Source organism: Artemia franciscana, chromosome 20 (genome assembly GCF_032884065.1).
Source record: "Artemia franciscana chromosome 20, ASM3288406v1, whole genome shotgun sequence".
NCBI lineage: Eukaryota > Metazoa > Arthropoda > Branchiopoda > Anostraca > Artemiidae > Artemia > Artemia franciscana.
The window spans coordinates 30,929,268-30,952,705 of NC_088882.1; the positions used below are offsets into that span (position 1 = coordinate 30,929,268).

The following is a 23,438-nucleotide window of genomic DNA, read 5'->3' on the forward strand; positions in this document are numbered from 1 at the left end:
TAGCCTGCCTTCCCCTACCATGATTATACTGCTGATACCCATACCGTGACTACTTCTGTCTCCGGCACTCATAACACTCAGTACTTATTTAGTATAGTCGTAATTTAGCTGGAACTTAAATCTTAATTGAACTGAAGTTAGATTTACGTTACTAGGGCAATGCAAAATCTTACAGACACCTTAGTTGCTGCAACATTGCAGGAATCGTTGCCACAGCAACACATTGATTTTGCTTTTCTGCCACCGATTAATTATCATGGTTGTCTTCTTTAATAAAATCTAATTTTCAGTGTTCTCTTTGACATTGGCTATATAACTTAAACGCAGCTCACATACTGTGGGCTGTTGTTCAAGAAAAACCAATCCATTACTTATAGTAATTTTTTTCTTTTAAAATGCACAAAGAGAAAAAGAGGGACTACTTTACTTTCAATCTCTGATAATAAATGCCCTTAAATATCTTCAGTTTATGTCAGTGACGTGTTTTGTAAGTTAATCGCATTGCTCCTTAATTGTATGCCAGAAAGGGGAGCCAAGTAACTTTTAAAACCTAATTGATTTTCTCGTGTTCAATTGTCAACAGTAATCCATCAAGTACCATCATTTTTGGCCCCAGGCAAGAATTATACTCAGCTTTTGGAAACGTAGTTTAATATATTCATCAATCTGGCCAGAGGTGCACATTCCAGTACAAGATCAAAGAGGTTTACCTCCTTACCAGTTTCTTCAGCGAACTGGCAGGATAGGAAAGAAACAGGGCAATTCCAAATTGTTGCTTGTGCAAGTACAATTTTCACACAGAAGTGGCATGGCTGTCCTCGGCCACAGCCTAGTCTTAACACTTGGACTGAGTGAGCGTATATCAAACAGTTCGTGGTAACGAACTGTGAGTAAGGAGTGACCAGGCTCACTAACTGAAACTGTAAAAACTGGGAGTTGATACCAATAGATATATAAAAAGAATCGGCTAATTATGCTTCAATTTTGTATCTTGTGCCAGAAGAAACATCACATTTTTTTAGGGGGGGGGGGTGATTGAATTAACCCAGTTGCTCTAGAATATCGTGAGAGGGTTCATTCGAACGGAAAGTAAAAGCTCTAGATGCGTTTTTTTTTTGTTTTTTTTAGGGGTGATCGAATTATCCCAGTGGTTCTTGAATATCGTGAGAAAGTTCATTCGAACGGAAAGTAAAAGCTCTGGTAAGCTTTTTAAATGATCACAGAGATTGGAGTGCAACTAGGTCCCCTACCCCGCTTTTTTTTCCAAAATCGTCCGGTCAAAATTTTGAGATAGCCATTTTGTTCATCATAATTGAACGGGTCGATAATCATACCTTTGAATGTAACTTAGCCCCCCCCCCACTAGTTCCAGAGGAAAGGTCTAAGTTATAAAATTTGCCCACTGTTTACGCATATGAAATTATACACTGAGGGAATTTGCCAGGATTCCTAACAAAACTTTTTTTATATGTCTTGGTTTCTCTTTTCTGTTTCAATTTTACGAGTAGAGTTGTTAAGGGTAATTTTCAGGGGTAATTTTCACCGAGATTGAATTTTCTAGAGAATATTTCCGTGCAGAGGGGAATTTCTCTTTGGAAATGGGGCCAGATGTCTGGGGCATTATTTTAAAAAAGATCGGAAATTAAATAAAAAAAACCTTGCGTGATTTTTTTTCAGAAGAAAAAATAGTTTTGAACTTAAAATAAGGAGCAGCATTAAAACTTAAAACGAAGAAAAATTATTATGTATATGAAGGGGATTGCCCCCTCCTCAACACTTTGCTTTTTATGCTTTTTAAACATTGAATTTTGTCCCAATTCTTTAAGAATGACTTAAAGACACACAAGGGTCATTTAATGAGAACAATAAGTACTAAAAAAGCTTTTTTAAAAGTACTAAAAAACTTTAGCGTGAATAGCAAGGTGTTGAAGAGGGGGCATTCCCCTTCGTTTTCAGTTTTAATGTTGCTCCTTGCTTTTAGTTGAAAAGGCTTTTTTTTTATTGTTTACTGGAAGGACCATTCAAAAATAAAGAATATCACTATTTTTTTATTTATTATTTATTTATTTTCTTTATTTCCCTCAAAAAATGAGGAGTACGCTACAATATAATATAAAGAAAAAACAACTGATAGCACTTACAATCAAAACCTATCAAATATTGATCCAACACTAAAAAAAAAAAAAAAAAAAAAAAAAAAAAAAAAAAAAAAAAAAAAAAAAAAAAAAAAAAAAAAAAAAAAAAAAAAAAAAAACACTTGCTAAATAGATTAGCCTATAAATCATGAAGAGCCAGAACTGTTACTAAAAAACGGAAATAAATTGTGGCCTAAAAGGCTAATTTTCGCCCTATCTTCAAATGTTTTATATTTTTTCTTTATACAGACTACATGATCCTTCACATTAAGTTTTAAAACAATCTCAGTGTTACTAAAAGAAAGGGGGAAACCAAGTAAAAATTTACAAAATTTAAAATAAGCAACTTTAATGGGCGAAAGATCAGAAGGTCTGAAATTTCGGAAGAGGAGGGACGGGAACAATACGTGAGGCAGAGCAACAGCGCTATACATACGACCAAGGACGTCCCGACGGTAAAGACCCCGAAAACGAATTAAAAGACCAAATGCCTTGCGTAGTTTCATCTGAACATGCTGAACCAGGACTGGTTTGAAATCTCTTTTCGAAGCAGCATAAGGTAATCCCAAATAAGTGACTATTGGCGACGACTGAAAAATAACACCATTGCCGCAATCGAGAGTCGCCCTGACATTATCCTCTAAACAATTTACAACAAAAAATTGACATTTTTCAAAACTGATATAAAGGCCCAAACCTTTTAAACAATTAATTAAAATATTAAAATTAGAAACAAGACTAGACTTGGACCGGCTTAGAAGAATAATGTCATCAGCATATGCAATGTAAGACAGATTTCGAGATAATGAAACAAACGAGCAGGAAAGAGAATTAAGGGCAGTAGCTAAACAAGAATTGAATATATAAGGAGAAATAATTCCTCCTTGTCTAATTCCTCTACCCACTTGAATTAATTTGGACTGAGATGAAGATTGACATTTTTCCGTACATTTTCGAATATTTGACGAATATTTTCCATACAGCAGACAGCAGATGGCTAAGAATTAGATGATTAACTATTGTTAAAATAATTCATATGCATTTTAATAGTTGTTTTTGTCATTAAACTGCTTTTGAAATTACTCTTAGAAAGGTGGCAGCTATTTTACATTTAGTAGAAGTAGGAGAAAAAAAATCAACGATACCTTAAACATTGCAATTCTTATTTAAATGTTCTTTTTTAACGTTACTTAGATATTATTTTCATTTAATCATAGAAATGACCCTTAATAAGTCTTTTCTTTCTTTTATTCTAGAGATCAAGAGGAAAATCTACATTGGACGTAGTTTCTGAGCTAGATATGGATGCACCGTTGCGACAAGGGAGATATTTACATTCCGAAGATGTTGAAATTTTTGATTCTCTTAACATGGCTGTTTTTAGGAAAATTCGAACTGGAAGACTTACTCAGGCAAAGGAATTGTTGATTGCAGCTGGCAAGTTCCAATTTCTTTTGCCTTTTATCATAACTGTTTTAATTTCTATCGTTGTAGCACATCGATAGATGTGCTATCGTTGTAGTACAACGATATCGTTGTATCGTTGTATTAACCTGTTGTAGCACAGTGGATTGATGTTCTTCCTTGGGAATATGGGGCCCAGGATTCGATCCCTGCCGCAGCAAGGTTGGCCGACAAGCTTGCTACTTGTCCCTTTAAACAACACACAGCAACTGAAACGTCGATTCGACGCCCTATGTGCCAGCAATGGCTCTGGAGGATCTTTATCCTTTTTTATTTTTTTATCGTTACTTGTCTTATTTTTACTCTTTCTCAATTTTTTTTTTAACTTTTATTATATTACAAGTGTTAATGGCTAATGCTTAAGGCTCTTAGGGCAGCTTGAAAACTTTCGTAAATAATTCCTTAACCACGCTGCTTTTCCATTTACAAATATTTAAGGAGAAAAGCTCTAGTCTGTTTCCCAACTTATTGCCACCCTATGATTTAATTTCCACGTGATCATCTGTTATTTCTGTCTGACTAAAGCTTTGTAATCACTGAACGCAATCAACATAACTGTCACTATTCTTTCATTATCAGGGGCGTAGTTACAGTATTTTTATAGGGAAGCAGGAGGGGGCGCTATTGCAATAGATGCTATTCAAGTGGTAGTGAAGAAAAGTAACTAGTTAACAAAAACATTTCTTGGTGAATTCAATAACATTGCGCAATACATATAAACAATAAACACGAATTAAACTGGTGCTTGGCTTTCACTGAAATTGTCAGGAATGAGCTGATGCAGACGTCCCGGTGAATCTCTTGTTCAACAGTCGGTAAACCTGACAATCTATTTATATGTACAGACAATGGGACAGCGAAGAATGTTGTATATTCGCAAGTTTTACGTAGTTAAAAACATATATATATATATACTCGCTGTTGGGGTGGCGCTTCGCGCCACCCCAACAGCAAACATGAAAACAGCAAAACATGATGACATGACGTCACTCGACAGACCCACAGACAACTTATTTTTATATATATATAGATAGATACCAGCTGTTGGGGTAGCGCTTCGCGCCACCCCCAAGCCCCCCCGCGCGCGTAAGTCGTTACGCGCCATTGTAGTTGTGTCCCTGTGTTCCACCTATGTATATAGATAAAAGAGAAAAGGTTTCTCTTTTTGTTATATATATATATATATATATATATATATATATATATATATATATATATATATATATATATATATATATATATATATATATATATATGTTTTTAACTACGTAAAACTTGCGAATATACAACATTCTTCGATGTCCCATTGTCTGTGCATACAAATAGATTGTCAGGTTTACCGACTCTTGAACATGCAACATAAAATTGTCCATGGGAAAAACAATCCGTATTCAGATCTATACCTCATTATTCTAATGATTGCCCTTGAGCTTTGTTGATGGTGATTGCTAATCGAACATTCCCTGTGTCCCGGTCGTCATTTATATTCCCAGTATCCCGGTCGTCATTTGTGTCCCAGTGTCCCAGTCTGTAATTTCTCTTTGAGCGTCCCGTTCGTCATTTATATTCCCTGTGTCCCGGCCGTCATTTGTGTCCCGGTGTCCCGGTCTGTAATTTATCTTTGAGTGTCCCGGTCGTCATTTATATCTCCCGGTCGTTATTTGTGTCCCAGTGTCCCAGTCTGTAATTTCTCTTTGAGTGTCCCGGTCGTCATTTATATTCCCTGTGTCCCGGCTTTTAGTTTTCTTTTTCTCCTTTATTTTTCAGTTTTTTTCCTTTTTTTAGTTTTTTTTCTTTTTCAGTTTTTAGTTTTTTTTTAGTTTTTTTTATTAGTTTTTAGTTTTTTTTCTTTTTAGTTTTTTTTTGTAGTTTTTACCTTTTTTTTAGTTTTTTTTTAGTTTTTTTTCTTTTTTAGTTTTTAGTTTTTTACCCTTTTTTGTTTTTTTTTTAGTTTTTTAGCTTTTTTAGTTTTTTAGTATTTTCTTTTTAGTTTTTTTTGTAGTTTTTACCTTTTTTAGTTTTTTTCTTCTTTCGTATTAATGCTAAAGCCAAGGTTCAAACCTGAAGCCTCTCGGACCTAGAACATGAAACATAACGCTTTACGAACTCAGCTACTTCGGCTTGAATACATTCGTTTTGAGCAGCTTCCTCGGGTATTGCCATTGTAGGTTCTTCAGTCATTTTACAATTAGAAATTTCTCTTTCAACGATCTTCTTACTATTAATAATATGAAAAAAACTTCGTTTTCTTAAAGAGTTATAGAGGCTGCGTCCCAAAGTCGAACCTTAAAACGTACAGGAATTAGAAGAGGCAGTTGGGGGGCTGCCGCCCCCCAAACCCCCAGCTTTTAAAGACTCTTTTGTACAGGTTTTTTTTGGGGGGGGACTTCATTGTTACTAATTACTAGTTTCGGCGCAATGGTTCTCCTGTCCTCTTGTGTTTAACATTTTTCGAAGTTATTCCATTATTCATTCATTTCAATTTTGTGTTAATTAAAAGAGGGCCTTTCCGAAGCCAAGAGCTGGGGGTTAGCAAAAAAACAAAAAACCTGTACAAAAGAGTCTTTAAAAGCTGGGGGTTTGGGGGGCGGCAGCCCCCCAACTGCCTCTTCTAATTCCTGTACGTTTTAAGGTTCGACTTTGGGACGCAGCCTCTTTAACTCTTTAAGAAAACGAAGTTTTTTTCATATTATTTCTGTGCGTTTTTCTACAATTAGGACTATAAGAAGACTATTAGGAGAGGCAAACCCCCCGCTTTTAAAGACTCTTTTGTACAGGTTTAAATTTCTTTCATATTAATTCTGTACGTTTTTCTACAATCCATGGTGGATGTAATTTAATAATTCCTGTACTCCTCGTACAGGAATTAGGAGAGGAACCTCCCCCCCCCGCTTTTAAATCATTGTATAAAATAGAAAAAAAATAGATAGAATGACCGAAATGTTTCTTTTGCTCATAAGAAGCTAATATTCTGTTATCTCTCAAATGATAAGCTGTCCAGGTGTTATCAAAATTTTTTTGATGTTGTGAAAAAAAAAACGCCCGTAAGGGACTTGAACCCTTGACCCGAGGATTAAAAGTCTCACGCTCTACCAACTGAGCTAATAACTTGCATGTATGTAAATATAACTTCTCAATAGCTTTTAAAAATTTCAAATTAACATGGGCTCTTATGGAGAGAAATCCGTTAATTAAATAGCTAATGGGTGGTTTCTGGAAAACAGGGAAGGAGTTATCGGATCGAGCTGAAATTTCGCGGATAAGCTTCTGGGCCGTAGGGGACCTTAACTTGTGAATTTCAGCCCGATCGGACAACGTTAAAAGGGGTGGGGGGGGGGGGGGGGGGTTGGAGGGTCGAAACTTTCGGGGGGTTAAGATTTTCCTACGAAACTTTCATAGCCACTTACTCGGAGAATTCCACATCGAATGAGTCTTCGTACACCCAGATCCGATGTCGGATGTGACCTGTAGGCGTCTAGGAAAAAAAAGTAAATGAATTTTAAGTGGCTATGCGTGGTTTCTGGAAAACAGGGAAGGAGTTATCGGATCAAGCTGAAATTTCGCGGATAAGCTCCTGGGCCCTAGGGGACCTTAACTTGCGAATTTCAGCCCGATCGGACAACGTTAAAGGGGGGCTTGGGTTGACAGGTCGAAACTTTCGGCCAGATTTTCCCCATGAAGAAAAAGTTGGAGGGGGATGAAATTTTGCAGGTTTCTTAGTTGGAGCTCGGGCTACGAAATGCATCCCTCCCCATCCGTCTGCGACCACTGGAACCGAAGATCGCTTAACATTGTCGTGTGTCGCCTCTTTATAGAGGCACGAGTGTGCCTCCTTGAAAATTTGTCTTTGAACGATATTCTTAAATACCTGTGTCCTGGTCGTCATTTATATTCCCTGTATCCCGGTCGTCATTTGTGTCCCGGTTTCCTAGTCTGTAATTTCTCTTTGAGTGTCCCGGTCGTCATTTATATTCCCTCTGTCCCGGTCGTCATTTGTGTCCCGGTCTGTAATTTCTCTTTGAGTGTTTTTTCTTTTAAGTTTTTTTAGTTTTTTTTTTAACTTGTTTTTTTCAGTTTTCTTTTTCTTCTTTATTTTTCAGCGTCACTATGAAATACATATCGCCGAACCTTTGTTTTTTTTAACTAAAATCTGGTAGGCATTGATGACCTTATCCAAGTCAAAATCCCAAACCCAATCATCATCGCTATCATTTTCAGTTTTGATATGTTTTGACTCTCGCTGTCCAGGTGGATTTTCATCTAACCGCGCGGTTTTGCTATCTTTAGCCGCTTGCCTGTTTTCTTGCTGTTCTTGTGATTCCTCGGCACGCTTTCTTTTCTTACTTTCTCTATCAGCCGCAAGTTTTTTGGCATAGACTCTTTGAGCAGCTTCCTCGGCTGTTGCCATTGTAGGTTCTTCGGTCATTTTACAATTAAACATTTTTCCGTCCACGATCTTCTTACAATTAAAAATTTGTCTTTGAACGATTTTCTTAAATACTTTTAATGATGTCATCGTCATTACAAACATGACGACAACTAACTTCATGACGACATGATGACATGACGTCACTCGACAGACCCACAGACAAACAACTTATTTTTATATATCTATATCTATATATATAAAAATAAGTTGTCTGTGGGTTATGTCTGTTACACTTTGTCTGTTACGCCAGATTATATCTTCTATATATATAAAAATAAGTTGTATGAATTTTTGTGTTGAGGGTATAAATGTAAAAACTGGGAATTGCATAAATATTTCGAAATATTTTGACAATAGATTAATGTAATTTGAAAACCTTAAAAAATATACTTAAAATTTTGAGGTTTTATTATAAACCTCAAAATTTTAACTATCTTTTTAAACCACATTTTTTAACCACACATTTTAACCACAACACATAACCAGCGAAACACAATAGTAAAAATAAACAGACGATAGTAAAAGCACAGGAAATAGCACCTTTGTGTCTATTTATAACTGACAAAACGCGTTGTTTGACTCCTTCTTCTGCGTCAATACTCTGCGTCAGTACTTCTTCTACGTCAATGACAGAGTCACAATCAATGACAAAATGTTTCGTTGCCTCTTGATAGCTTGGAGGACTGTACAACTCATATTTAGGAAGATCACTTGCAGAACTCATTTCTTGATATAAGTCAATGTTAATAGACTTGAACAAATTATGAAGAAGTTTTGAAGTTAAACCTTATTTAGAATCATCATAAAAATTCATTTACAATTCAATTTATAGTAACCATTTTTCATATCAACTATCTGTGTCACAAAAATTCTTTCTGGCTTTAAATTGAGCAATTTTACATGTAATATATCTTTTGAGATTTTTTTGAATGCATAATTAGCATAATTTTTTGCGTCACATCACTGAGTGATTTCAAATATTGCAAATTTAGATCCCTTAGATCACAACCATGATCACTAGGATCCTTCTTCAGGAAAGTGGAGGGCTCCATAATGAATACATAAAACGTTGAAGGGTCCCAATGAATTTAACTAACGCTTGTGTATAAAAGCGGTAGCTAGTAACCTAGTTAGACACAATCACGCCCAATACTAAGAAATGTAATAGCCCATAACTTCCAAAAATAGTGACAGATCAAAACAAGAAGTACACTATTAGAACCGCGCCTTGTCCATAATCCCTGGCTTGAATAACGAGGAAAGTGTATTGGCTGGAGAAACAAGATAAGTTGCCTTGAACTACGATATTCTGGCATCGACAGCATCTTTTTTTTTATTCCTCAGATAGTAGGGTACTGGAATATCGTAGAGAACTGTTTAATGAGAAAGGAAATTAGTGTGATGAAAACCTTTTGTAATAAAAAAAAAAAAATTCAAAATAAAGACAATTTTTTACGAAAAACTGCATTTTTCTATAACACTGTTAGTAGCATATGTTATTAACATCAGGGATTTGTAACATATTCGTACTTTTGTAATTAACAAAAAATATTAAAAATAACATCAATATTTTTTTTTTTTACAAAGAACTGCATCTTCATATACTAGATAGTGAATGTATTCATAGTTTTATTAGAACCATATAGGATGTAAATAGAAAAAAATGCTATATTACTCTAATGACATCGGTATGTTGTGACGTCATCATTACTATAAAAGTGGGTGTTAGAGTACGTAGCTTAGTCAGTACCATGGTATCTTCTCAGCCAAGCTAAATATAAAGAAAATAGAGAAAAAATATCAGAACTGAGCAATCCAAATATCTACTTTAAAAAAACAGTACTACACAAAAAATGGAGATGTCATTCTGAAACGAGAAAAGCAAAGATATTTGACAGACTAGGCGTATCGGGGAGTAAGAATTGAGAGAGCCAAACAAAAGAGCAAGGAGCGTTAATCACAATGATCAAAATTATAGAAAAGCATCACCCGGGTTGCAGCGGTAGCGTGCAACCAAGTAATTATAATAAAGAGTGAACGCCAGCTCATAGTTACTGTAATATTTATAGTATTAGCTTTAGCTTAGGGGCATTATTATCATCGGTAAAGTTTCTAAGGTATGGTGCCATATTTGACTTCCTTAGGTGCTTGATTCTCTGAGGTTCGTCTCTTTCTATTCAAACTAAGAAAAAGTCGTAGGTTTTTTCCTGTTTGTTATTTTTCGGGTTGCAGCGGAGATAGCAACCTAGTTAGAGTAATAGCAACAGCAATCACGTCCAATACTAAGGAATGTAATACCCCGTAACTCCTAGAAATAATGTCAGATCCAAACAAGAAGTACACTATTAGAACCACCTTGTCCGAAACTTCTATGTAGGAAACTTACCGTCCCTTGGCTTGAATTAAATAAAAAAACAAGTTTTTTTAAATGAAAGTAAGGAGCGACATTAAAACTTAAAACGAACAGAAATTACTCCGTATATGAAAGGGGCTTTTCCTCCTCGACACCCCGCTCCTTACGCTAAAGTTTTTTATTATTTTAAAAAGTAGAGTTGCGAGAAAGAATCAAATTTTAGCGCAAGGAGCGGGGTGTCGAGGAGGAAAAGCCCCTTTCATATACGGAGTAATTTCTGTTCGTTTTAAGTTTTAATGTCGCTCCTTACTTTCATTTAAAAAAACTTGTTTTTTTATTTAATTTCTGAAAGTTTTTGAATTAATGCATGTCTGATTTTGGCTCTCCGTACATCTATCTATATATATAAAAATAAGTTGTCTGTGTGTGGATCTGTGGATCAGGTGACGTCATGTTTGTCCGCATATGACGTCTGAATTATTTCACACTAATACAAAATAAGAAAAAAAACTAAAAAAGGTAAAAACTACAAAAAAAACTAAAAAGAAAAATTAACTAAAAAAGCTAAAAAACTAAAAAAAAACTAAAAAAAGGTAAAAAACTAAAAACTTAAAAAAAACTGAAAAAACTAAAAAAAGGCAAAAACTACAAAAAAAACTAAAAACTAATAAAAAAACTAAAAAAACTAAAAAAAAGGTAAAAAACTAAAAAAAAACTAAAAACTAAAAAAGAAAAAAACTAAAAAAAGGAAAAGACTGAAAAATAAAAGAGAAAAAGAAAACTAAAAAAATATGAATAAAAATACAAAAAAATAAAAAAGATAAAAACTACAAAAAAACTAAAAAGAAAAAACGAAAAAAAACTAAAAAAGCTAAAAAAATAAAAGAAGCAAAAATCTAAAGAAGGTAAAAACTACAAAAAAAAAAGAAAACAAAATAAAAAAATCTAAAAAAGCTTAAAAACTAAAAAAAACTAAAAAAAGATAAAAAACTAAAAAAAAACTAAAAAAAGGAAAAAACCATAAAATAAACTAAAAACTAATAAAAAAAAAAAAAATAAAAAAGCTAAAAAACTAAAAAAACTAAAAAAAAACTAAAAAAGGTAAAAACTAAAAGAACTAAAAAAGAAAAAAAACTAAAAAAAGGAAAAAACTGAAAAATAAAGGAGAAAAAGAAAACTAAAAAAATATAAATAAAAATAAAAAAACTAAAAAGATAAAAACTTCAAAAAAAACTAAAAAGAAAAAAGAAAAAAACTAAAAAGCCTAAAAAAAGGTAAAAACCAATAAAAAAAACCTAAAAACAAAAAAAGGGAAAAAATTAAAAATTTATTTCATCATAAGTTTTCAACTGACGAAATTACAGACCGGGACATCGGGACACAAATGACGACCGGGACACCGGCACATAGGGAATATGAATGACGACACTCAAAGAGAAAGCGACCGGGACAAAAGGAATGTTCGATTAGCAATCAACAAAGCACCGGGACACAAATGACGACCGGGACACAGGGAGTATAAATGACGACCAGGATATAAGTAAAAAAAACTAAAAAAACTAAAAAAAAGGTAAAAACTACAAAAAAACTAAAAAGAAAAAAAAAATAAAAACTAATAAAAAAACTAAAAAATCTAAAAATCTAAATAAACTAAAAAAGAAAAAAAATAAAAAAGGAAAAAAATAAAGGAGAAAAACAAAACTAAAAAACGAATGTATATACAGACCGGGACACCGGGATACAAATGACGACCGGGACACAGGGAATATAAATGACGACCGGGACACAGGGACACAACTACAACGGGGACGCCGGGGGGCACAGGGGGATATAAATGACGACCGAGACACCGGGACACATGGAATATAAATGACGCCCGGGACACTCAAAGAGAAATCACAGACTGGGACACCGGGACACAAATGACGACCTGGACACAGGGACAAAACTACAAAGGGGATGCCGGGGGGCACAAGGGGATATATAAATGACGATGGCGACACAGGGATTGGTAGATTAGCAATCACCATCAACAAAGCTCAAGGGCAATCATTAGAATCATGAGGTATAGATCTGAATACGGATTGTTTTCCCATGGACCATTATATGTTGCATTTTCAAGAGTCGGTAAACAATCTATTTATATGCACAGACAATGGGACAGCAAAGAATGTTGTATATTCGCAAGTTTTACGTAGTTAAAAACATATATATATATATATATATATCTATATTCACAGGTGGGACATAGGGACACAACTACAATGGCGCGTAACTAATATGGCGCGTAACGACTTACGCGCGCGGGGGGGCTTGGGGGGGGGGGCGAAGCGCCCCCACCAACTAGGTGTTGGGGTGGCGCGAAGCGCCACCCCAACAGCTAGTAAATTATAAAAATGAAATTTGCATATTAATTCTTTTTTTGGCTAAATGGCTTTCTCTTAGTTTTGATCAGACGATTTTGAGAAATAAGGGGTGGGGAAGGAGGTCTAGTTGCCCTCCAATTTTTCGGTTTTTACGTAACAAACTTTTATATTCTTATATTTTTGATTATATATATGAGGGGGTTGGTCCCCTCGTTAATACCTCGCTCTTCACACTAAATCTTGTTTTATCCCAATTCTTTAAGAAGGACCCTTGAATCAGAAAGGCCGTAGAATAAATAGTTGAAATTATTTAAAAAAATTTTAGCATAAAGAGCGAAGTATTTATCTCCTCCTAAATACCTCGCTCTTTATGGTAGAGTATTTTTAGAACCCCTCATATGCGTAATAATCTCTGTTCGTTTTAAGTTTTAATGCTTCTCCTTACTTTCAATTGAAAAAACTTTTTCATGTTTACATTTTCATTGTTTTTTTTTGTAGTAATGCTAGAAAGTCCTGCGCCCTTTTCATTGAATTTCTTTTCCCCCATGAAATATTCCTCCAAGGAAAGATCCTCCCATATAGCCCCCTCCCCTGAACCCCACACCCAAACCAAAAAAATCCCCCTGATAACGTCGGTACACTTCCCAGTAACCATTACTGTATGTAAACATTGGTCAAAGTTTGTAACTTGCAGCCCCTCCCCCAGGGACTGTGGGGGGTAAGTCATCCCCAAAGACATAGTTATTATGGTTTTCGACTATGCGGAACAATATGGCTATCTCAAAATTTTGATCCGTTGACTTTGGGGAAAAAATGAGCGTGGGAGGGGGCCTAGGTGCCCTCCAATTTGTTTGGTCACTTAAAAAGGGCACTAGAACTTTTCACTTCCGTTAGAAGGAGCCCTTTTGCAACACTCTAGGACCACTTGGTCGATACGATGACCCCTGGGAAAAAAAAAAAAAAACAAAAAACAAATAAACACGCACCCGTGATCTGTGTTCTGGCAAAAAATACGAAATTCCACATTTCTGTAGATTGGACCTTGAAATTTTTTCTATAGGGTTCTCTGATACGCTGAATGCGATGGTGTAATTTTCGTTAAGATCCTATGACTTTTAGGGGGTGTTACCCCCTATCTTCCAAAATAAGGCAAATTTTCTCAGGCTCTTAACTTTTGATGACAAAGACTAAATTTGATGAAACTTATATATTTAAAATCAGCATAAAAATCCAATTCTTTTGATATATCTGTTAGCATCGAAATTCCGTTTTTTAGAGTTTCGTTTACTATTGAGCCGGGTCGCTCCTTACTACAGTTCGTTACCACGAACTGTTTGATGCCGAGGAAAATCTATTGGCTTGAAAACAAGATAAGTTGCTTGAACTACGATATCTGTATAAACGGCATCTTTTTTTCCGTCTGTTCTCCTCAAATAGCAGGGCACTGGAGCATCATAGAAAGCTGTTTAATGGCTCATTTTAAAGAAAGTTGCTACATCTATTGCCTTTTGTAACAATAATAAAAAAAATTTAGATAGAATGTTTTTACAAAAAAACCACTGCATTTTCGTTTACAAGCTTGATGAACGACGTCAATAGTAACCATATAAGACTTATTAAGTAAATGCAGTATATATACACCCTTATCTTTCGACAAGATAATATAATCTGGATTGCAGCGGTAGCTAGCAACCTAATAAGAGACCATCACGCCCAATACTAAAAAATACAATAGCCCATAACTCCTAAAAAAGGGTCAGGTCAAAACAAGAAGTACAGTACATCGCGGAAGTAAATCTTTTTGAATGGCGTGGTACAAGCCCCGGAGAAATTATCATTTTTTTGCTTGCATTTCTAGGTGATTTCGTATACCCAAATGATTTTACTGTTTTTGGCACATCTTCAAATTTTTGCTTCGACCAAAAATACCCTAAACCCGCAAATTGTTTTTTCTGCCCGAGCATGTAGAAAACATTAGCATGGTTAGTTTTTGAGAGGCATCGGTTGTAATGGTTAAACAATAACATTAGATAACAAAGAAAGAGACCTGATAATAACAAAGATTTTAGCTCCGAAAACAGATAACAAAGTGGTGTCAAACAAGCTCCGGGTGCTGATATAAAATCGTGTATTAACAGTATTATCTAGTAAAACAGTTCAAAATAGGGATGAAAATAAGGATAGAGATCAAGATTCTTGGTTCCGTGTCCTTGAAGCCTAACTAAAGAAACTAATAGTAAAAAAAAACCCTTAGGATGTTTTTTGTTTAACATTTTTTGCTCTCTTGTTAAATTCATATTTTTGAAGCCTAATATCTTTCATATCCCTATTTCTGATTTGACAAATCACTTTCTCTATAGCATAGCCATTGGACCTATTGACTCCTAAGAAAGAGTATTGGTTGTTTGACGGCAACAAGTGTTTGAATGTAGTATTTGATTTGGCGTTCAAATACACCAAATTAAATAAGTTTTTGTATATCAAAAAATTATATTTCGTGACTGTACAAGATAACAGTCAATGTTAAAGTAAAAAAAAAAACAAAAAACAATGAGTTTTCTAAATTAAACTTCCCAAAATTTTCATAGTAACCAATACTACTTACCTCCGCCAAGCTGCTTACTTGGCGGAGCTAATGTTTTCTAATAACATTAGAAAACATTAGCTACTAAAAACGTTAGTAGTTTTTCGACAGGCATCGGCTGTAATGACTAAACAATAATGAAGTAATTAGAATGTGCTACAATCAGTGTTTCAACTTTTTAGGTCTAAGTCTCTTTGTGAAGTTTTTTTTTTCATTCTTGAGGACAATATTTTATTATTAGTTCTTCTTATTTTTAATGCTTTTGTAACTCAAAAATCAGCTAAGGTTGGTGAGAGGGAATCCTGATAGTTTGATAAGGCTACATTAGACATTAAAAAGGATTCAAAACTATCTAGGTGGTTACAATTTGAAATTTAATTAAAAATCCAAGTTGATTTAGATCCAAACTAACACTCTCTTAAAGTAGACTGGTTCTTTAGTTTTTAAACTGTTCATCGTTAAATTATCCGGTCCAATAAATTTTTCGTGCCCTTATGTCTATACAGGTCAATCTTAAGGAGACAAAAGTTAACTAGATAAACTTATTAGGCTTATAATATTTATACAACAAATATATAGTTTAAAATAGTTTCAAGTTTTATAAAGTATTTATATTAATAGTCTGTAAAGTTTATATTGTTTATATAATGAAGTTCAATAAATTTCAAAAGAAAGGCAAAACCTTGCAACATCTAAAACAAAGAAAGAAAAATAATAAGAAAGTAGTTTCAATTAACATTCTTATTTGAATTTGTGAAATAAACTAAATTGTTTTCTTAGATAATGAGAGATGGTGTTAGCTGCCTATTTCTCACAAGGACAATCAGAAACCGGATATTCCTGTTATTAGGTTTCTACAATCTTTACAATGACCATTTAAGAAACAATTGATTTCCTGCAGTTTTCGCAGGTATCCCCCAATTCTATGTATGATTAGTTGGATTATATATGTTTCGTAACCTTACTTGTGATCCCAAGGGATACTGGGAATACACAATAGCAAAAGATTGAAGTGTTACTCAGTGGAATTAGAAGTATTTAAAACAGTCTTAATTTGATTTATTGAAATCTAATGAAACTTCTAAGTTTTGTTTATATCCTTGAGATTTTACTTTTTAAGCAGACAAATTCTTTTGTTTGAAGCTGAGTTTCAATAAATTATGATAATTGATCGATTATAAATGGTCAGTAGAAATGGATCAAATAGACAAACTATAATACATAAATTTACTACTTGTACCCTTTTGACCAAAATGACTTTATATCATCTTCGGTCCAATGTAAAACGAGAGTTAAAGAGGAAAGGGATTAAGGTTTATGTTTCCTGTGAAATACGTCATTATTTGACAAGCCTACAGCTGCGACCAAGGCTGAAAAGATAACATCCTTTATCATTAGACACATTACCTGTCTAATGATAATGTGTATCTTTCCGCTACCTGTTCATCCCTAGTGAATCAAGCCGTGAGAAACCTACGCGTCGCTTACGGAAAAATATCCCCAAACAAAAGCCGTTACAACCGTAACGGTTTGTGCATGATTTATAACGCTTATTGCGCCCCTGTGCTTTTGTTTTTATCAGGCATGGCTCATCTGTTTCGTAAGAAAGATCGACATACTCTACGTACGGCTTATTTCAGATATTGCAAATTCCTCCTCCGGCTTCCTAGATGGCACCGAAACAAAAAAATAATTGCTCGATTTGGTTTAGTAGATGTGCCTTCTCGGATTCGGTCTTCCAGATGATTTATGTAAAAAGACTGTCAACTTTATTCACGTTTATGACCCTCTGCAGCCTTTTTTCCATATAGATAGTGGTTGATTAGTCCATATTGTCTTTTGTTAGTTTGAATTTTGTTTTTCTTCGCTGTTTATCGTATTTGTTTTTGTTTATTTATTTATAATACTCCGTACTTTGTGTTTTTTATACTTTACGGGTAATAAAGTTCATTCATTCATTCATTCATTCATTAGTTTCTAGTCTATCCATTTACTTAGATCTATTTCTTGTAAAGTTATCTAAACTTGCTTTAAAAATATTAACGTTTCCTATTTGGCCTGTTTTTCATGCTTTCAATATATTTTTCAATTTTGAATTCCCCCAAAAATGCTTAGCAAATTTCATAAATGAGCGTTGATAGAAGGATAAAGCTGAATATCTGTCGTCATACGTTGAAACCGTAAAATTGCAGGAATTTACCATGCATGAACTTGTGTCTTTTGATTTTATTTGGTTATTCTAGATAGCGTTTTTGTTTTCAGAGACGAACCTCCTTATGTCGGTTCCCATAGTTTTAACAGCAAAATTTAAATCAATAACAATTCTTTTTAGGCTTTCCTCAGTTAGCAGTACGATTAGTTGGATGGTATCCATTTCATGATCCTAATTTTGATTCTGAGGGACATTTTGAGTACTCTGTAGAACGTAAACCTGTCGAGGGGAATCCAAGGCGTAGCCTTTGGAAGAAGATAGCCTGGTCGTTTTGTGAACAAACAAAGATATCGCCATATGAGCGAGGGTCTCTTGCCCCGTTTTGTGGACATTTAAAATCAATGTTGGATGTTGCAAGTGACTGGATGGATATACTTTGGAGTCACTTGAAAGTTTTTGTTGATCAAGGAATTGAAAAATTTGTTAGAAAATATGAAACAACCACGCGGTTTTTCGCTAAAGTAGAAGATTTGCCTGAAGGTTATCTGAAAACTGAGTAAGTACCTGACAAATTTAAAAGAAGAAATTGCTGATCCATAAAAGCATTTATCTTTTTCAATCTTTTAATATCCTTTTTCAGTTTCTGGTTCAGATTTATATAAATTTATTAATATTTAGGTGAGTTATGTTACTATGTTATTGTTTTTTTTTTATCTAGCTATATTTTAAATGTAGATTGGGGCTGGTGTTGCAATACGAAGGTAAATATCATCGCGTATTGCTTTTATGTAAAAAGTATTTGCAGTCGAAATTTTTTTTCTGATTCTTTCTTTTTTGAATTTAATATAGCTCTTTTTAGTTGGTTTTCTTATGTGTCTGATACAACTTTTTACGCTTATTTCAAGTATCTAAGCAGTATGTTTATTAAAGTTATGTTTCTTCTTGTAGAACTCAAATATGCTATAGAATTGAAAATATTTAAAACATATTTTTGCTGAATATTTGGTGATTTTATTCTGTCTTGTGCGGATTTCAAAAGGCTGCTTTTTGCCTGGTGCTGCAACCACTCTGCCAGCCTGACATAAAATTTTGTCAGGTGTGGGATTTGAACGCCTGACTATAACGTGCTGATATACCTTTTTGTACCCACCAGTCTAGCCGTAACGGTTTTGAACATATCCATGTTATTACTGGAAGAGGATTAGTTATACAATATCCTTGTTGCGAAAGACTGTCAAATGGGAAGGTCAAAATTGTCTGTAATCCATATGAAAGTAAAACAGTTCAAAATAGGGATGATACACTTTTATTGACAGTGAATAGATATAAAATTATTCAACTGGATATTTCGAACACATATACAGTGTTCATCATCAGCAGTAAAACTAAAAGACATGAATAAAAATAAACATGTCTTTATTATTCATGTCTTTTAGTTTTACTTCTCAATTATTCATGTCTTTTAGTTTTACTGCTGATGATGAACACTGTATATGTGTTCAAAATATCCAGTTAAATAATTTTATATATATTCACTGTCAATAAAAAGGTATCATCCCTATTTTGAACTGTTTTACTTTCGTCATGGAAAGGCAGTGTGGTCTTCGAAGATATCTACGTAATCCATATGAGACTAGTCTAGCAATATACGTATATATCAGAAGTGTTTTGACATCATTATCGCCTCATAAACAATTTTTACGTCAAAGAAAAATGTGATTCAATTTTTGTCAAAATTTTTGGCCGATATTTTGGCTATTTTTGAAGATTGAATATAGTTCTTTTTAATTTAGCTTTTATTTCGGCCTGTTACATCTTTTCATTCCAGTTTAAAATATTCAAATAGTACATCTATTTTGGCGACTCTTTCTCTGAAATGTTTTGTAGAATTTTTGGGTAATACCGGGTGATTTAACGATTGTTTCTTTCAAATTTACACATTTTGTGTTATTTAATTGAACCCTCATCATATTTTTCAGTACAATTTGTATTTTCAGTTCGAAAATCAAGCTAATATTTTAACATGACTCATAGCTGCCACTTCATGCATCTTCCTTTTGACAAGCTGAATTAGTAAAACTTACTCACTTTAAGCCACGTTTCCAGCCCAAAATGTCAGCTACTCTGAAAAATTCTCAAAATTCTTACCAATTCATTCATAAGATCTGTTTAGCAACGTCACACGTCGGTTTGGCAGAGTCAGACAAACTGAGCTTTTTCAGTGGCAAATATTAAATGAAATATTTAAAGGCAATGGGAACTCCCTGGGAGGGTGTAAAGAGGGATACGTTGAATTGATTGGGATGTAGGAGGACCAAGCGTAGCTGTGTTGGCCTCAGTTGCTTGATGCTGCAGTGAGTTGTTAGTAGTAGTTAGTAGTATTCCCAATACCAATCTACTTCCCAATTCTACCTTAGTAAGCTTTTTACCTCCTTTTCAAGTGCTCGCTAACATCTCAAATGGCATATTTGAATAAAACGATACTATACTAACATATATTAGAAAATAATTGTCAAGATAAACAAACTAAGGGAGAGGAAATGAGTGGAAAAAGAAGAGAAAATGAAGGAACCATATAGATCTAAAATAGACACGACAGGAATTTTCGTTTACATACAAAGGTATTCTTTGAAGTTCTACTTGAAAGTTAGAAGTTCTCGGTGACATTAGAATTGGGGAACCTCAACTATAATCCATCCCTCTAACTCTGCCTCAGTTAGCTTTCTATCTCCCTTTCACAGGCCGGCTTAGTTCTCAAGTGGCATATTTACACAAAACGATACTACATTAACATATAATAGAAAGTAATTTTCGAGGTTACAAAAAAAGTATAAGAGTGAAAAAAAAAAGGAAAGAATCTAACTTTAGAACAGACCAAACACGATTTTCTGTTTGAAAAGAATTCTATATGCAATTATGTAGTTTTAGGTGGTAGTGGGCATCAAATTTTACGAACAAGAAATGTGGGTGGAAATTCAGAAAGGCATAATATACTACGGAACTGTACGTTAGTACAGTTAAAGACAGTTAGTACAGTAAGCAGGTTGGGGTATATTGTCAGAAAAGCGACCATCAAATTTAGAATTAGCATAAATAAGGAATATAGTCGTAAAATTGATGCATTATTTGCTATCAAACCCTAGTTTTTTTAGTAGTTTTCTTATACGCATCGGCTGTAATGATAAAAGTATAATTGAGTAATTAAAATGTGCTACAATCAGTGTCCAATTTTTGATTTATCTTTGTGCTGTTTTTTGGTCACTTTAATTTCTCTTTGTTTTTTGGTCACTTTAATTTCACTTTTGAAGACATCCTCTTCAGCTGCTACCAAAGACAAATTCTATGCATGCTGCCATGTTGAGGCGTAGATAGCTATTTCAAAGATACAGGGGGTGCCAATTTTATCTATTCACATTAAAGCTATTTTTAATAAATGATAGACAAAGTTTTTCCGAGATTTGAAATGGTCTTGGATTGAGGAGGCGGGTCTCAAAATACTAAAGAAAAAATGCACATTTAGGTCTGAATTTTTGCTACAGGAAAAGTTAAAGCCTCCCTTAGTTTGTTTCTTTCCATAGAATATTCATGTTCTATTCCATTTATACGTCTTTTATTGTTCTATCGCAGATACTTTTGTTGTTATTTCTCCTTTTATTGTTTCTTTTTATTGCAGATACTTTTATTGTTATTTCTCCCTTTTCTCCTTTTATTGTTTCTTTTTATCGCAAAAACTTTTATTGTTATTTCTCTTTTTTCTCCAAAAGGAGCTGACGACTTATGTTTTTGTTCTCCGCTGAGCGAATGAACATTTCTGGTTTTTCATTTCAGCTCTTCTGCGTAAAGTAATAATTTGTTACGGTGCTGTTAATATCAAGCCCCCTCCCCCCACTTTGTTTTGTTCTCAATCTTATATTTCCATGCCTTCCGTGTATGGATGCATCCACGATTAGGAGATACAAGCAGTAGATATGAACTGAATAATTATGCTTGTTCACATCCGCTATGCAAGAGGATAGCACATACACACATTTTTTTTTGGGGGGGGGTGTGTTGGCTAAAAAAAATGGGGATGGCAGTAATAATAACGTTTTAACGATAATTTGAACAAGAAGGCCTGAGAAATTTAAGAAAACTTTGAATTTTACCATACGGAGGGCCCCTAGGCCCTCCTGGGTACGCCCCGGCCTGAGGCCTTTATTGACAGAGTAATACGTAACAGTGTGAACATAGAGTGTGTCCAAGATTCTTATGGCTTATTTTTTGGTTGTTTGGTCCATCGCTCAGGGTTACTTTTAAAAATAACTACCAGAGAAATAAGGTAAGACGCTATTTTTTAATTTTTCCTCTTTATTGAACCTCTTATGTCTTTATCTTTTATTCAAGCACAAATAATAGTCTCTTTTTCCTCAAAACAGATGGGATCTGGAAGCGATTTTTGATTCCGTGGAAGCTTTCTCCAGTTCAAAAGGAATGACAGATAAAATGCGACCAATTCATGTTATCCAAAAATGTATTATACTTGATGATTGTGATGGTCTTATCGAACAGGCAGAACTTTGGCTTGATAATGATAGGAGAGAGATTGATCGAAACACTTTGAGGTTCCTTTGTCACCTCACTATTTTCTTGAAGCGTGTTCATAAGCTGTCGAGTGATACTTCTGGTGCAGCAATTATTGAAGCCTATATTAAGGTAAGTTGCTATGATTTCTCTTTTCATTGAAATTATAGCGCTTATAGTGATGAAGTTACCAAAATTTCACCGGACAAAACGGAATTTTTATTAAAGATCCTTATTTTCAAAAATTGAGGAAACTTACATTAACTTAAGCCGTTTTTATTATCATACATCTAACCAGTACGGTGTTTGGTCATAAAATGGCCCATAAGTTGAGATGGTATTCACGTGATGGTAGAGCAAACCTTATAGATTTTGTTATAGTAAAATGAAGACTGGCAGGATCAATATAAGGTACTAGGGTATAAAGGAGTGCTGCTATTGATATTAAAAGTAAAGATCACGATATCGTAGTGTCAAGGTTTAATATAAAGCTGAAATTCTGAAGGGTACCTACCTCCCGGGATGTTATGATGTTTGTAGACTCCATGATGAGAACTTGAGAGAACTTTTCCAGGAACAGTTGAATACTAATATTGAGATTTTAAAATTTAACAATGTGGAAGATGGTTGAAATAGTTTTAGAAAAATAATTTGTGAAGTTACTGATGGTGTCTTAGGGAAGAAAGTTAAGACTGCAGCTAGGAATATTAGTAAAAAAGCCTTATGTTTAATGGAGAGGAGAAGCGGTTTGTACAAGAATTATCTAAGTGATTGATCCTACAAAAGAAAAAATGCAAAGAAAGTGGAGAAAGCATTAAAATATGTAACTAAGGAGGTGTGAAGCGGAGGCCATGGATAAAGTTGCCAAGGTTCTGGAAGATGCAGCTAGACAGCATAATAGTAAGATATTGTACTGGCATGTTAATAAATTGAGAGGGAGCAGTCAATCTGGACTTCTCCCAGTTAAAGATAGGAATGGGGCCACAATTAGTGATAAGGAAAGAGTTAAAGATCGAACGGGCGGAACATTTTGAGAATGTGCCAGACCGAGACACAGTTGTAGGAAAAGATTTAGAGGAAAGCGAAAAAGTTTGTGATACCTTGGATGTGAAGTAGGATTTGTTACTAAAAGGATTAAAAAAGATAAGGCTCCAGGTGCTGATAGTGTGGTAAATGGGTTTCTTAAATATTGTGGCTTTGAGGTTAGAAATAGGTTACTGAAATTATGAATACGATTTTAAAAAAAAGGGAAGTACCTAATGATTTTAGGAAACACTTTAATCAAGCCACTGTATAAGAAAGGTGATAAGATTGAGTGTCGTAATTATCGAAGCATTAGTCCGGTCTCTGTAGGTAGCAAATTACTTTGTAATATGATACTTTTTAGACTGAAAG

At 34.3% G+C, this 23,438-nt stretch overlaps 1 protein-coding gene across 1 annotated transcript in view; it reads left to right on the forward strand.

Annotated features, from left to right (window-relative positions):
* LOC136040110 (nuclear pore complex protein Nup107-like) overlaps positions 1-23,438 on the forward strand; it is a 104,308-nt gene that overhangs the window by 44,564 nt on the left and 36,306 nt on the right. The window contains exons 5-7 of the mRNA XM_065724205.1: positions 3,392-3,572; positions 17,664-18,039; positions 21,899-22,175. Coding sequence (XP_065580277.1) covers positions 3,392-3,572; positions 17,664-18,039; positions 21,899-22,175 — 834 coding nt within the window. The remainder of the gene's footprint in view (positions 1-3,391; positions 3,573-17,663; positions 18,040-21,898; positions 22,176-23,438) is intronic.